General features: G+C 48.3%; 4 protein-coding genes across 4 annotated transcripts; 2 read left to right on the top strand and 2 right to left on the bottom strand.

The window, feature by feature from the left end:
* Positions 1-1,373: 1,373 nt before the first annotated feature.
* Positions 1,374-7,679, top strand: GL218_07592 (uncharacterized protein; the record flags this gene model as incomplete). The annotated part of the gene is made up of 6 exons (XM_033584355.1): positions 1,374-1,491; positions 1,570-1,674; positions 1,785-5,488; positions 5,606-5,851; positions 5,904-7,517; positions 7,575-7,679. 6 exons carry the CDS (start codon positions 1,374-1,376, stop codon positions 7,677-7,679), a joined length of 5,892 nt encoding a protein of 1,963 aa, XP_033432506.1.
* Positions 7,680-8,274: 595 nt separating this feature from the next.
* On the bottom strand, positions 8,275-10,237 carry GL218_07593 (uncharacterized protein; the record flags this gene model as incomplete). The annotated part of the gene is made up of 4 exons (XM_033584356.1): positions 8,275-8,420; positions 8,556-9,101; positions 9,187-9,797; positions 9,903-10,237. 4 exons carry the CDS (start codon positions 10,235-10,237, stop codon positions 8,275-8,277), a joined length of 1,638 nt encoding a protein of 545 aa, XP_033432338.1.
* An 869-nt stretch (positions 10,238-11,106) lies between these two features.
* On the top strand, positions 11,107-13,026 carry GL218_07594 (putative f-box domain containing protein; the record flags this gene model as incomplete). The annotated part of the gene is made up of 1 exon (XM_033584357.1): positions 11,107-13,026. The coding sequence occupies one exon, from the start codon at positions 11,107-11,109 to the stop codon at positions 13,024-13,026; it is 1,920 nt and encodes a 639-aa protein (XP_033432507.1).
* Positions 13,027-13,314: 288 nt separating this feature from the next.
* On the bottom strand, positions 13,315-14,952 carry GL218_07595 (25-hydroxycholesterol 7-alpha-hydroxylase; the record flags this gene model as incomplete). Its single annotated transcript, XM_033584358.1, has 1 exon — positions 13,315-14,952. The coding sequence occupies one exon, from the start codon at positions 14,950-14,952 to the stop codon at positions 13,315-13,317; it is 1,638 nt and encodes a 545-aa protein (XP_033432344.1).
* Between the last annotated feature and the right edge of the window lie 1,614 nt (positions 14,953-16,566).

Raw genomic sequence — 16,566 nt, forward strand, 5'->3', positions numbered from 1 at the left:
TTGAAGTGAAAGGTGAGAGGTGAGGAATATTTTGTCGATTTCATTATACCCATGTTCAACCGAACTTGAGTGGTCATGATGAATTCTGAATTGTGTTTCCTGGTTGGCGTGTGTAGAATAAGAGAAAAAAAATCCATTGCAACTTACTAACACAGTAGTTATGCGAAAACTTCATAACTACCTTACAAAATGAAAGTGAACTATAGAAATAATAGCCACAATATAACCTAAAGCTCACTCTATTGGGTTAGGCTACATATGATATGGTCCAAGCTCCCTATCATCAGCCTCACCAACTATTACATAATCGCTACATGCCTTTAAAAGCTATTAAATATGTTCTCGGGAATTCATTCACTCGACATTTGCATGCCTAACATTGTATTGTATGAAATGCAAATCTCATGGGATAATTGCTATATTGTATAGCTTTAGACAACTCGAGTAGGCAGACAAGGCAAGGCAAGGCAGAATATGTAAATTTTACATGCGCGTGACCGATGACTGGTTTCTACCTCTTTGTACCTACGCCCAATGTTGAGAATAGGTAAAAGCACACCCTCCTCATCAAATAGAAACCCTCCTTTTGCTTCTAAGTGCGCTTGGTGCTCTATATAAGTTACAATCAAAAACACCTAAAATATGTATTAATGCTATATATAGGTATATAAGTGAGAAGGTACAACAGTTATATGTACCCAGCTAGGCACGTACTTGCAAACGGCCTCCGGCAGGTACAGGTATTGCGCAGCAAACTTGTGGACCCACTATTTACCTACCTAAGAGGTAGGTACCTCCTAGTCTAAACTCTGTGGGTAGTTCTAATGAGCCAAAGGTGGTCCGGCCTCCTCCTTATCCTGGGCAACCCAACCGTGTCAATTCTCTCTACCTTACTACTTTCTCCCAAGGCGAAACCGTCACATCTACGCATCTACTACAAATCACCAGATTTGTTTCTTTCCTTAGTCAGGTATCATACCTGGCGCATGTAGCCATTAACTTCTTATTCTACAACAGTCTTTGCCATATTTTCTACATTCCTCACTTTTCTACGGAGAATTGAGGCATCTTCATACATCAGTTTCTCGAGGCCTCTAGCAGCGCGGATCGCAGAAAAAAAAAAGTTGAACCCCAGTTCGCGATACTTTTTTACCTTGCGCATCATCGCCTAATTACTCCCACGACACTTTTCTACATCAGAATCAACCGACCGTCATCTCGGCTATTGACCGTTTACCTTCCATGTCTTCTTCTATTTAGTGTTGTCTCTCCTCCCAAATTCGATTCCACGCGTCAGACGCGCTCTTTCACCATCTCGCAGGCCGCGTGCCTCGAGCTAACTTAATCCCATTCTAATATATCGAACTGTCACCATGTCGGGCTTCGGTGGATTCGGTACCGGTGCTGGCGGTGGCGGCTTCGGCAGCAACACAAGCAATACCTCCACCGGATTCGGTGGATTTGGTGGCAATAACGCGACCAATACAACAGGTAGGCTTCTTCCTTGATACCCCTCGATCCCTTCTATCCTTTCCCCAACACCCAACTAACTCGGCGTGGTTTCTCAAGGCTTTGGCGCAAATCCTACCTCCAGCGGCTTTGGTGCTCCCGGTAATACTGGAGGTGGCCTATTCAGTTCTGGGAGCACACCATCCAGCTTCGGTGCCAACACGGGTAAGTGGTATATGGCCACCAATATTATTTGGCTTTTTTCTTATTTAATTTTTTACGCACTCTGCTTTGACTGCTGTTTTTAAACAGAATACTAATATGTTTCTCTACAGGTGGTTTCGGATCGACGAGCAATGCCGGTGGCGCGTTTGGTACCAAGCCTGCTTTCGGTGGTACATCTACGAGCGGCGGCTTGTTCGGTGCCTCTACCACATCGACCTCGGGTGGTTTCGGTGGTGGCTTCGGATCTACAAACAACGCTTCAACGTCAAGCCCTTTCGGTGGCGGTAGTGGTGCCGGTACTGGTACGTCCATTTTTGGAAGCAGCAATAATAAACCGGCCTTTGGAACCTCGAACACTGGCACGGCAGGCACTGGGCTTTTTGGAGGTGGGACCACGACTAATAACACCGGCACCTCGACCGGCTTTGGCGCATTTGGTAACACATCCAACACTCCCACTAGTACAGCACTGGGTCCGGTGGGCGACCCCCCTGGTACTGGTAATATTACGAACTTTCAGCCCCTAGTAGAAAAGGAGAGTACTACCAGCTCTGCGCAGAACTCTTTCCAAAATATTCTATTCCTGGATCCGTACAAAAAATGGTCCGCAGAAGAGCTAAGACTTGCTGATTACGCAGCCGGTCGTCGCTATGGCGGCACCTCGGGCACTGGGACCTTCGGTGTCGGTTCCGGCTTTGGTGCATTCGGCACGAATAACCAACCAGCAAATTCATTTGGCACTTCGAACCAGACCCCGAATACCGGAGGCGGTTTATTCAGTAATGCCTCGTCATCTGGTGGGTTTGGGGCACAAAACAACTCTAACACAAGTAGTTTTGGTACCAACACCAGTACTGGCGGTGGTCTATTTGGCGCCAACAAGCCAGCGGCAACAGGCGGCTTATTCGGCGGTTCTGCGGCGCCTCAGCCGGCGCAATCCGGTGGTGTATTTGGCACTGGGAACACTGGGTTCAACACTGGTAATACTGGAACAGGCTTCGGATCTACGAATGCCAATACTGGAAGCTCATTGTTCTCGAACGCCAATAATCAGCAGAAGCCCGGGTTCGGGTTCGGCAATACGGGTAACAATACCACAGGTGGCTTCGGTGGCAATACTGGTGGTTTTGGTACCAACAATAATGCGACTGCAGGTGGTGGTCTCTTCGGCAACACCAACAATACGAATCAGACTGCTGGAACTGGCCTCTTCAGCAACCCGAGCCAGCAGAATACTAGTGGCGTGTTCGGTGGTGGCGGCGGCGGAGGTGGTTTTGGGACCCAGAATCAACAACAACAACAACAACCCGGATCGTCCTTATTTGGTAATACGCAACAGAAGCCGGCAGGGACAGGCCTATTTGGAGGCACCACTACCACTCCTGGAACCGGTGGCGGTATATTTGGCGCATCGGGCAATACCGGCGGTGGCTTTGGAGCAAGCAATAATCAGTCTGGTGGGCTTTTTAACAACAAGCCTGCTACTGGTACTGGTACCTCTGGGCTATTTGGGAACACTGGTGCGGCTCAGAACACCAATACTGGAGGTGGTTTGTTTGGGGGTTTAGGCCAGAATAACCAGAACCAGCAGCAACAACCACAACAAAATTCCGGCCTCTTCGGCTCAAGTCTTGGCCAAAACCAGCAGAAGCCGGGTCTGTTCGGAGGTATCACGCAGACGGCCGGCAGCAGCCTTTTCGGAAATCAACCCAATCAGCAACAGGGCTCATCCATATTCGGGACATCAACTACGCAGCAGCAGCCGCAGAATAATGGGATGGGAGGCTCTTTGTTTGGCAGTTTGCAGGGTAACCAAGCTGTACCATCTCTAACTGCAAGCATCAATGATCCAACAGCGTACGGGTCTCTATTTGCTAACCTAGGCAACAACGAGGTGTCTGATCCTGGCCCGCTTGCAACACCGTCCAAAAACAAGCAAGCCAGGAGGCCCTCTATTCTCCCCTATTATAAGCTGAACCCAGCCTCTGCGTCTCGATTTGTCACGCCGCAGAAGCGTGGGTATGGCTTCTCTTACAGTACCTATGGGACTCCGAACAGCCCTTCAAGCGTATCTAGCACCCCAGGAGGATTGGCGCAAAGTCTGTTAGGCGGCGGCAGTTTGTCACGTAGTCTGGGCAGTTCCCTCGCTAAGAGCGTCTCGTCGAGCAGCCTTCGACGGAACTTCAATATTGAGGATAGTCTGTTGGCCCCCGGTGCATTCTCTGCTAGCTCTGGATCGAGGATGTACGGTGGTGGCAGCGTCAAAAAACTTGTTATCAATAAGGATTTACGCAGTGATTTATTTTCAACTCCTACAAGAGACAAGAGCTTGCCCGAGACCCCCAACAGTTCCCGAAAACTAACCAAACGTGTCAGCTTTGATACTAGCAATGTTGAGGCCATTGAAGATGGAGAAGTTGCACATGGATCAAATAACTCAACTCCGAGCGCAGAACAGTTGGGCTATGTTCGACCGAAAAACGTTAATGGAGTTAACGGCTCTAAGTCAAGTTCTGTTCCCGAAATGGAGCAGGTGAAGGGTAACGAGTTGGCGGTAGTACATGAAGAGGAAGCTGTCTCGCCCGAAGGCCGTAATCCAGCGACAGCCCCCTCTGATGGAGAGCCCGGTAATTATTGGATGAAACCAACCAAGGAAGAAATTCAGCTCATGAATAGGGTCCAACGTCAAAAGGTCCCCAATTTCACCGTTGGACGTCAGAACGTTGGCTATGTTAAGTTCAGGGTGCCTGTTGACCTAACTTCAGTCGATATCGACAACATATTCGACAACATCGTTATCCTCGAGACGCGGTCCGCAACCGTGTACCCTAATGCTGCCAAAAAGCCACCTGTTGGCAAGGGTTTGAACGTTCCCGCGCTGATTAATCTTGAGCATTCGTGGCCTCGTTCTTCTCGGAAAGGAAAGCCTATCCCACTAACAAGGCATATCGAACGCTTAAAAAGAATACCGGACACTAAGCTTGAGAACTACAATACGGAAACGGGCGAATGGACTTTTTCAGTGGAACACTTCACTACGTACGGGTTAGACGAGTCTGACGAGGACGAAGAGAGCGAAGTCAAGCCGTCCGCTGGCCCATTGGCTTACCCATTGAAAAAGGCCCAATCGCCATCGCCGGTTCCTGGTTCTGATGACGCTGCGTCCGATATAAGTGACATTTTGAGAGATAAACGAAGCCATCCTGCACCGCCAGGTGCTTTTGATCCTGATCACGATTCTTACGTCGAGGACGAGGTGGAAATGGCGGCAGTTGCTGGGCCCCAACCGTCTTTTTTAGGTAATCGCTCCGTGGGTTCTACGTCCAATGCTCTTGTCCCTATGGATCAAGACGATATAGACGATGAATATGCGACGTCCGAGGCACACGAAGATGCGAGTGCTTCCCTTGGACAGCATCTTGCCGCGGAGCGTGACGACAACTCGTTCGACGGGTCTCAGTTCGACACTGTGCCAGAGACCCCTGCAGGTATCATGAGAGCCCGAATGCGGGCAATAAAAGGCTCGGCAACACCAATGAAAGTTCAGGTCTCATCTGGAGACGACTGGATGGATATGCTCAGCAAGACGATCAGCCCGAAAAAGCGGGATAGGGCGCTCTTGAAAACAATAAACGAAACCGATCACTATCGTGCGCTAGATGAAGCCCCTCGCGAGGCATCTCCTACAAAGAAACGCATCGTACCGGATAGCCGTGGGTTTGCAACGAGTATTGATTTGATGAACTCATTGTTTGAAAAGGCCAAAACCCCCGCTGAGAATCTACAAGCATCTGTGCGCCCAAACGGTGTCAAGGTTAGTATTACATTTTATCGCCGCCCCTTTTATCGCGCTCGAATATAACGAATGGATATTATTATACGAGTTGCTAAGTTTTTGTTTTGAATTGTATTTGCTAATTTTGATTTATAGTGGCCATACAAACGACTCACTAAACATCTCGATGAAAGTGAGATGGACGAAAAAGACCGGATTTGGCACGACACCATACGACCTACCTGGGGTCCAAATGGCACGCTTGTGTTTTCCGCGACTCCTAGTAGTTCAGCATTTGGGAGATCAAGTCGTTTATCTGAAAAGAATGGACTCATGACGGTATTAAAAGGTGGTATAGTATCGGAATCGCAGGACATCCGAATTGCTAAATTCACGAATGAGGTACGTTGAAAAACCCCCGTGCCCTAAATCATTGCTAATATAACGTATTCAGATGTCAGCCAGAGCCATTGATGCACACACCAAATTGGCACAAGTTCAACTTATTGACGGCGTACCAACTGTTAGATTGAACCCAAAGACAGTACTAAAGGACTTCTCTGTTGGAGGTAATGCCAAGAATTCAGCCGAGGAGCACGAGAAACTCGTATGGGAGCTTGCTAGCGTACTTTTCGATAGCATTAAGATTCCTGCAGATCTTCAAATTGACCCTGATGCGCCGGAGAAGCTCCGCCGGGAGAGTCTATCACGCTTTTGGGAGCGTATGGTAGAAGATCAGACGAACAAGACGGCCGCGATGGCCGGATCAAACGAAGAAAAAGCACTGGCTTCTTTGTCTGGTCACCGAATCGCAGAGGCTTGCAAGCATCTCCTTGATGGCAAAAACTTCCGCCTAGCTACTTTGATTTCTCTTATTGGCGCCAACGATATTGTTAAGAAAGATATAAGAGAACAGATGAAGGAGTGGCAAGACGCAAATGTGCTATCCGAATTCTCGCAACCGATTCGCGCGCTTTACGAAATGCTGAGTGGCAATGTTTGTGCTTGTGAAGGAACTAAAGGGGCATTAGAAAATCGTACAGAGTCGTTCCTAATCTCGAAGAGATTTGGTCTCAATTGGCAGCAAGCCTTTGGACTAAGACTTTGGTACGCGACCTCAACGGAAGACAGTATTGCGGATGCGGTTGAAAAGTATAAGGAAGACGTGAAACAAGACAGGGAATTGCCACCTACTACATGGTTCATGGAGCATGGCATCAAGGGCATCTGGAATGATCCAGACGAGGATTTACGAGAGGATCTGCTTTGGGGATTATTGCGATTGTACTCGGATACCCAAGTAGATTTGGAAGCGATACTACGACCGGAAAACTCACAACTATCCCCTCTTGATTTCCGGCTATGCTGGCAATTGGGACAAGCGTTAACCTCTACCGGGCGTGTCTCGTTCGGGAAGAACGCCATTGAAAAGACTGACGCAGTTACTATCTCTTTTGCATCACAATTGACGAACGAGGGTAGCTGGCTTGAAGCAACCTTCGTTCTACTACATCTTACAGACCCCGAGGCTCGATGTAAAGCGATTCAGGAGCACTTATGTAGGCACGCCGGACTAATCGGGAACGAAGACTCGAACAATTTCAAAAAACTTGCAACAGACTTCAAGGTTCCAAGACAGTGGATTTGGCATTCAAAGGCACTGTTCGCGCGGAGCGTCAAGAAAGACGCAAGTGCAGAAGTTCAATGCCTTCTTCGTGCAGAGTCGTGGGCTGAAGCTCATCGCACTTTTATTAAAGAGGTTGCTCCAGCCACCATTATCGAGCGTGACTATGACACCCTGGCCGACCTACTACAACAGTTCGAAGGCCACCATTCACAAGTACCCGACTGGAACGTCGGTGGCGAAATTTACAAGGCGTTCCTTCAACTGATGGGTTGTCAACGACGAGCAGAGAATCCATCCCCTGTTTTGGTCAATGCTCTACTCGAAGGGCTACCGGCCATGCATGGAAATACCCCCGAAGCCGGTATTACAGAGTATGCGGCTTTGACGGACATGGCGGCTGAGGTGGCAAAGGTGGTCGCAGGTATGGCGAAGGCAGGAGAGGTAAGTCATTTCTCTAAACCCAAACTTATTGGATATAGCACTAACGTTGTGAACTAGATGGAACACGAGCGCATCTTGCAGCTACCTCTAACGGAGGACGTCTTGCTAAAGCATTCCAGGGACCTCGCCTGGTCGCATTACTCGACCGTGATGGCAGGCTAGTAAGAGCCTTGAAGCCGCAATAGTATAAGAAGGAATGAAACAGATAACATGAGCACCCATTTCTGTATGAAGGATGACAGTACCCTATAGTAGATAGATAGCTCTTCGGTGGGATTAGCAACGCGCAAGGCTTAGCTTAAGCACAGGTTGGGAGAGGGCTAATTAAACCGGCCCGTAATCGAGAATCATGATGTTCGGAATTTCTGGTGTCATGGGGACGACAGCAGAAGATCATTGTATTCGTGTAGCATAATAAAGTAGATAGCATAAAATTTGCTAATCCCCGAGTCTGACTCTCATTCTGTGATCTATGTTAGTAGATCTGAGGTTAGTAGATAGATACCTATTTGATGTACACTGTTTTGATGGTCGGCTTCAAATTTTAAGAGTTGATAGTTAGGTACCTGGCTAATCTATATACATCCTTTATTTTCAATTTCGATAACTTCAAGTTATGTAATCTACCTAGGTATTTGTAGGGCGTACGATATAACCACCCAACCTATATCTGCTAAATCCAGAGCTATCCTGCGTGGGTAATATAACATAGTAGTGGTATGTATGCATATAAGATGCGAATTAAACTGAACGTACCCTACTCCGTCATAACTCGCTCGTAGCGCAGATACAGAGAATTACTCTTCGGGTGCCCCGTATACGCGTCAGTCGGTTCTATACCGTTGTCGTCTACGACATGGCTGGTGTAGTTGGTATATATGGCTGCGATCAGGAGTTTTATGTCTATATGGAGTCGACGAGTCTTCACGTTAGCTAGCTAGCTAGCTAGTCGTTGGAAATAGATAAAGGATGAAAGGTATGATATATAGGGGATCTAAAATATTAGGGGTCCGCGAAGAAAAGAAAGGGGTTGCAGACCGTGCATGGCGAAGTTCGATCCTAGACACATCCTCCCGCCGCTCGAGAAGCCCCAGAAATGCCGGTTTATATCCATTTTCCCGTCGTCGTCGTCTTCTCCAAAATCTATTGATCGACGAAGCCACCGTGTGTGGTCCCACGTCTCTGGATCGGGGAACGCAGATTCGTCGCGGTGCATGTTATACGCCGAAGCGGAGACGCGAGTACCGCCGGGGACCTCGTATGGTCCGATGCGGCAGGACGGCGGGGGCGTGACGCGCGGCTCCGGACCGCCGGCGGGCGAGTAGCGGCGGACTGTTTCCATGACTACGGCGTGCAGAAGGGGTAGGCTGTCGAGGTGCTTCGAGTCTGGGAGCGGTGCCTTGCCGTCGTGGCCGATTTGGGGGCTGGGGTTTAGGGTCAGGAGTTCGGAGCGTAGGTCGTGCTGGAGGTTGGGGGATTTGGATAGTTGGTAGGAGAGGTATGTTAGTGCGACGCCGGTGGTTTCTTGTCCGGCTAGGACGTGGTCTAGGATCTCGGAGGCGATTGAGAGGTCGCGCTGTTGGACTTGATGGTGGGTTAGTAGGTATTTCGGAGTCATGGCTCTGTAAGTAGGTAAAGGGGTATAGGGGGGATTGCCCATGTTACATACTGGCAGTCGTGTATAGCGGCGACGCCTCGCCGCTCGTCTCATACTCCTTCTCGATACCAGCAAGCAGAGTGCGCACAACCACCGGATCATCAGCCGTGTTAACGACAGACTCCTCGCCCAATCCTTCATTCTCCAAGAAGCGTACTGTAGCATCACTTAACTCCTTACACCACGCCTCAAGCTCCCTATTAGCAGCATGAACCCAAGCGGGCGTAGGATCAAGACCCACGGCGCCCAGAACCCTCGAAAGCCGCGGAAGCTCCTGGGCGAAGAAACCGTAGCCCTTGCGGGTGGTGTATAGCGAGAGCCAGTGGTCACGATAGGATTTGCGGCGGATAAAGTCAGCGCTTCGCCGCGCGCCGAAGCAGTACGCCGAGATGAAGTCCATGGCAGCAGCGCAGAATAATGAGTGCACGTCGATGCCATGCGGTTGCTGAGAAGCCGAGACTGATTCCTGGATAAGCGGTAGTAATCGGGAGCTGATGATGATGTCGGCCTGCGCGGCGAGGGCCGGTGAGGCGTTGATGTACGACTTGGAGTACACGTGGGACACCATTCTCTTGCGCAGGGAGTGGTGTTTTGCGTGTGCGGAGGAGAACATGCATGGTACGCTGTATATACAGTTTAGCGTTACATATTCGTTATGAGAAGTAGAGAAAAACAGGGGGGATATATGTAAGAGAAGGGTTAGGTAGGTAGGTAAGATGAATAGATACCCGTAGTTGTCAAAGAGCGAGTACCACTCGTGCTTATCGAAGCCACCCTGATAGATGGTCTTAACGGCATCAACGCTGTTGACGCTCAGCTCGTTAGGACCAATGCGCACGACGGGGCCATATTTCCGGTGGACGGCGTGTAGAGTCCGGTTCTCACGGCTGTTGAACCGAATCCATAGGATCCAGGCCGGCGAGACGGAGCACGACCAGTGAGGGGTAGGGATTTTAGAGAGAGGCGAGAAGATGGTGGGATATAATATGTATTTATAGATTAGAACAGCTGTAATTGTGAGTGTGGCTGGTATATAGAGGTCGGAAACGTTAGATATAGCCATGATAGGGGATGGTATTATAGACGAGAGAGTGCTTCAGGGGAGCGAAGTCGTTTATGTAATTATTTACAGATTATCCAAAATAAAAGATATAGCAAGTATATTCAAGAAATTAATATATGTATCATATCTTCTTATTAAATAAAAGTTATGAGTCTCCGGTCTCGACCTTGTTTGTGAAACCTACCTACCCCTAAGCTGTGTGTGTATCTCCAGAGTTTCTACTACCTATGAGGAGCGATGCTATCGATCGAAGTCGGCCCCCGCTCGTTGCATCGGCAGTGTTTTAATACAATATTTTAATTTAACCGAGTTTTGAGTATCTACGATTGGAACGTTGCACTTAGCGAGAATCTTATAGATCGTATATCATGCTAAATGCCAGAAGACCAAGAAAAAAGAAATCATTACTTTACAATGTCAACTTAATTTCCACCTACATTATCTAAGTCTTGATTGGAAGGTTAAAAATAATAGCCTAGTTAAAGTAATGGCGCTACAGGGATAGACGATGATGACAAGTATGAATGATTGGCTATAAAACGGGGGTTGGCTTTTACATACTTCTGAGTCAAAGCCTTTTGACTCATTCACTATTCACACTAAAATTCTTTTTTATAATTCTCTAACTTATCTGTATAAGAAATATTTCGAGTGCACTCTATTTAATGCGACATTGTAGTCTCTCATTAATCTACATTGCAATTATTTCTTCATATAAACAAGAATTGCCACGAGCCTACGTCATATATAACTACCTAACTTCATTAGACCTCACAACTTTTATCGATAACATAAATAGGCAAATATACATATTATTCAACTTACACCAGACTTCAGCTTTTATAAACCATATACAAACTTCAAGTTCCATGGAGTTCCTTAGAATCTCCGACGAGGCCCCAAACCTCACAACCTTGCCTACCGATATTCTCTATATTATCCTCACCTACTTAGATACCGCAAATAGCGTTGCCAATTTAGCAGCATCTTGTAAAGACTTGCATCATCTTGTTACCGAGAGCGGCTGGCGTATATTTGTCACATCACGTTTCAACACATTCAAACTGTCTGAAATTTCGTCAGTGGATGAATGGCGGGAACGTGCCTATTCACTAACTTCACAGTCGAGAGATTGGGATAGGCGTGCACTAGCTGTTAGTGCCCTCAAACCTGTCGTGAAGCATCGCGGACGCGCCTTCAATCGCTTCAGTCCCTCTCAGTCTATTCCTAGCAATATCATAGTTGATGCCCATCACCAACGAAAAGGAAACGACGCTCAAGACCTTGTATTCTGGGGTGCCGGCGAGGATATCTTTGGTTTGCTGCGACATACCCGGGGGTCCAAAGCTTCCAATGATGAGTGGTTCAGTGGTAGAGGCGCTACAGCTGGATATCATTCAGGCAAGGACGACGTCACTTGCGTATCCATCCTAAAGGATGCTAGATACAATTATGGCCAAGACGAATCCCAAGTGTTGGTAGGCAGGGCCAGTGGTCACCTTCACTTGTTGTCGATGGGTGCTTCAAATTTTGGGGACACGCTCTTAAATTTTCGAGCCTCGTCTAACCCTTCCGAACTTGATACTGAAGCTACCCGTCAGGCCGATATCCAATCCCTCGATGTCAACTATAGGCAAGGAACACTCGCAGCAGCAACAAAGCAGAGTATCCTAACATACTCTCTCAACCACGATGTACAGCCTGTTCACAATACAAATGACGAGGATGGCTTGAAAACAGGTGCCACGCCATACGTCTGGGCAGACGACACTCTAGTATTAAAAGACGATTCGCAGTCAGGAGCCTTCGAGTTTATCCGGTCTATCAAATTCGTGAATGGAGACACTCTAGCGGTAGGCCTGAATAAAGGCTATAAACCACTTCAGTATCTGAAATACACACCGACGGGGGTTGACATATCTTTCGCTGCGAAGGCAAGCAATCATCATGATACTACCAATGACTATAAGCTCAGAACAGTTAGGGCAATCTTACCCGTAGATACAAGCTCGCTCGGCAACGGCAGCGGAAATGCCGTGCTCAGTTCGTGGGACGATGGCACGATCCGTCTCCAAGATCTCCGTACACCATCTCCGGTGGACCAAATATTCCAAGACAACTTCGATCTCTCGACCCCGATCAACGCTCTGCTCTCGCGGGGTCTCGAACGCTTCGTCGCAGGTAGTGCTTATTCTCCTGTGCTCAAGGTATTCGACTATCGCTGGCCCAAGGGCTACTATCACACCAAGGCTCTCCCCTGCGGGAACGACGAGCCCTATCCAGCACCACGGCCCCCAACTATTGTAACAGAGCCGTCTTTCTCAGATGATCGCATTGCGTGCGACTACATGACCGGCAAACGGTGTCGCTGGCATGAGCTTTCAAAACACGATTACTACAGACCGAACTTCAATACGTGGCTCCCAGCCTCCGCCAGCGATACCTCTCCCATCTACACGCTTGCATCGCCCTCAGACGACTCGCCGACGTTATTCGCGGGGCTCTCGGGGATGCTAGTCGAAATCACGCCTAAGAGCAGCACGCGGCCTACAACACGACCTAGCTTCGGGCCCGCAAAGGACCTCGCGTACGTCCGGCAAGTTGATAGTGTGGCTTTCATCGAGACCGGCTCTGGGTTCGCAGTGGATGATGTCTCGCAGTCGCAGCGCGTGCCCCCGATGTATCGCCAATTCTTCAGGGACTTGACCGAACGTGACCGCGGACACCCGGAACGCGCCATCTGGAGGAAACGACATCGTTTAGATGAGTGGTTGCAGCGCTGTGCCTAGGACGTATAGAAATAGATCAAATAGAAACATTTTCTTGTCTCCCGCTTGGGAATGGCAATAATAATATACATATATAGAACCTAATCTCATAGATACCTATATAGATTAACTAATTATATACACATTCTTACTTTCTTATACTACCTAGCATTAAGTCCTTCCCAATGTAGCCCTGCTCTTAGTAGAAATATTTCTCATATAACCCATATATACTCATAACCATAGTCATCATCGTATAGATATCTTAGAAACCCTTCCTAAGTATAAAGACAATATCCCTCCCAACTATCACATAGAAAACTCAACATCTAACCCATCTTGCGCAAATCCATCTTCGCGTTTCGATATCACGACTTTGACAGGACGCGCTGGCTCTAGGATATGTACAGGCAAGACGCCGTCGTTCTTCGCTGGCACTTCGATCTTGCCGCCACGAGCAGGCTTCATATCGAACTGCAGTACTACCAATGCAACAAAAGCCAGAATCTCATTCATAGCAAAGTGGCGGCCGGGACATAGCGTCTTGCCTCCGCCGAAAGCGCGGAACGCCGCCGGATGGAACGCGCTGCTCTGCTTCTGTCGAGGCTTAGAACTAGCTTCGGGGTTCAGAGCCTCGGCGTCGGAGTTGCTGTTGGTCTTGTCGAGGAACCGCCTGGGGTTGAAATCGAAGACGTCCGCGCCCCAGATCCGCTGGTCCGCGTGGATCACGCCGCCCGCGATCTGGACGACTGCATTCTTTTTTAGGAAGTACTGGTTTGCGAGGACATGGTCTTCCTTTACTATGCGCGTCGAGTACGTGTCTGATCCTAGGCGCAGACACTCGCGGTACACGGCCACGAGAACGGGACACTTGTCCCGAAGATCGGCGACGCATAGGTTGTAGCTTGGCTTGTCGGTGCGTGCTGAGAGGACGGACTCGAGTTCCTGGCGCACGGTGGCGAGGAGCGTCGGGTCTGCGTATAGGTGTAGTAGGATCCAGAACGTCGAGGTCGTCGCGTTGACGATGCCGGCGAATAGGAACGACAGCTCCTCGCGCGCGATGGCGGGCATTGCCCACCCGTGCTCGAGCGCAATGTCCACGCGCTTCTGGACGATCTTGGACCCGGAGGATTTGTGTCGCCCCGCCTCGAGATACGCGAGTAACGCTGCTGATAGCTTCTCCCGGCCCGTGTAGGCCCGTCGCGCGGTGACAGACGGCACGATGTTCATGAGCAGCGAGCCCAGCCCGTGATCGAAGTCCCAGAAGGAGCCCTCCAGCGCCGGTTCCAGCGCAATGGGGTTCTCCGGCCCGTAGAGGTATCGTGCCGTCGACAAGGTGACGAGGTGACGCACCCAGGAGAGCAGATCCGTGGCACCATGGTTCAAGGTGGGAGATGATGCAAACGCTGCAATCTCATTTTTCATCTCCGCGGCGGCGTCCAGGCTCAACTCGCTCAGGTAATCGCCGGGGCCGAGCCAGGCGGAAACCATGTCCTGGATGTCGGGCAGAAAGCCGCGCTCGCCGCCGGGGCCGGGGTCGAGGTTCTTGCGGGTGATCTCGACGGTGGCGTCGTCGAGGCCGAGCACGCGCTGGGTGACCTCGGGCACGACGGGGTTGAAAGATAGAACCCTGGACGCGCGCTGGACGGCGGCTGCTAGGGACGGGTCCGTGACGATGTAGATGCGCGACCCGGGCACGGGCAGGGTGAAGATGGGCAGCTGCTGGTTGCGGATGCCGAGGTTCTTGATGTATCGACCACCTAGCAGCGCCATGCCTAGCAGGTGTCCGATCAGGGGGATGGCGGGCGCGATGACTGGGGGTTCGCGCGGGTCGATCTTCCGCGATGATAGTTGGTATGCGATGAAGTAGACGGTGATGGCGGCGACGATGGCCGTGGTGCCGGGTGAGAAGGGCCACCAGTCTGGGGCGATTTCACTGAACGCCATTGGTCTTGGTGTTTTCTTTTTTTTTTTCCTTTGCTAATTTACTTTAAACGTATATACAACTCCAGCGAGCTTCGTTCAGCTCTATAAGCTCATGACGATAGCTTTTTGTAAATTGTCATCTATAAGCATCGTATTAGCGAACCTATTTTTTATGTAGACTAAATAAGGAGCAAGTCGACAGTAACACCTTTCAGCGACCCAACGGCCTTTCCTAGTATATTATCAAAGTCTACAAGAAGCTACTCTCTTCAAGTTGTGTCTTGAGACTATCTCTTACCCCAAATCGGATTTCCCACGTAGCGTAGCGTAGCCAAAGGAGATAAGTACGACTTACAGACTCGAGGTTTTATTAGTTGGTTCGAGATAATATGAACATATCCAACCGAGCCTTCTTGCCACACCGGCTTCGAGAAACTACATATGAGGCGAAGAATGAAATTTCATAATTACTAATTACAGATATCGGATTTGATCTTTCCATCATAACGTGACATCGACAAGGGTCCCCGCAATTGGGATTGGTGAAGCTCAAGGAATTGATTGTCACTTTACCGAACCGCTTCCCCTGAAAGATGCCTCGTTGGTGCATATATGCTTGTAATTGAATAAGTACATGGGTACGATTTACCCCTGAATTGATGTGATTAACGCTTCGTACCAACAGCTCGTTGGATAAAAAAAGGGTATGAGAGGTATAATACCATGTCTTGTAGGTAAGATAATATAATAGGGATCAACCTAGAAAGACGTCCTACATATTTCATATTGTTACTTGAATGGAAGTATACTTAGGGGGAATATGGAGTTGTCTTGGTAGAAGAATACTTCGTAAGATCTATGGTTTTTATCGTATCCCTTCCTTTGATTAGTTACAGAAGCAAGGGTTAAAGCAAACAAGTGTGTACTAAGCTTCTCTAGGAGGTGTGTACGATAGCCATATTAGAATAATTAAAGGGTTATATATCTACCTATGAGCTATAGGCTCTATAAACTTGGTAACTAGCCGATATTGAAATCCATATAGTAATAATGATTTTCTCCGGGACATGACTTCGCATTCTTATTTATTATAAAATAGATTTGACACGTACTTCATTTTTAAATAATAACGTATTCCAAAGGGGCCTGAGTTGAAGCTACCTAATGGTTGCTAATATAGATAATAGCTTTAATAAATTTCAAAGACCAAGTAAACATGTCCTCTATGACTCATGATTAATTTACTAGACTAGTTGATGAGCGAATATACATAGGCAATATATATTAGGGTGTTAATAATCCAAAGAATGAGTAATGAAAAATATTTCTCGATTAAACCTTTCATCAAAGACAGCGAGTATGCATCTTAACATACAATATGGCAACTCAATTCCAAAGTCTACACTATTTAAACTGGAGTTCTGATTAGATGATTTATCTTCTGTAATTTTACGTTATATAAGTTAAATAAGATACCAATACCTAGCTACTCTATTCCCTTTTTCCTCTTCTAAGTTATAGACGTTTGTAGTAAGAAACCTAGGTCTCTTAATGTTTTAACGGTTGCATTATCAAGAGCGAGCACTTCATTGCAAGTTAATATTAGAGGTCCTAGTATCATTACTCTTATTTGAA

The sequence above is a fragment of the Daldinia childiae genome (genome assembly GCF_008694065.1).
Source record: "Daldinia childiae strain JS-1345 chromosome Unknown Scaffold9, whole genome shotgun sequence".
Lineage (NCBI taxonomy): Eukaryota > Fungi > Ascomycota > Sordariomycetes > Xylariales > Hypoxylaceae > Daldinia > Daldinia childiae.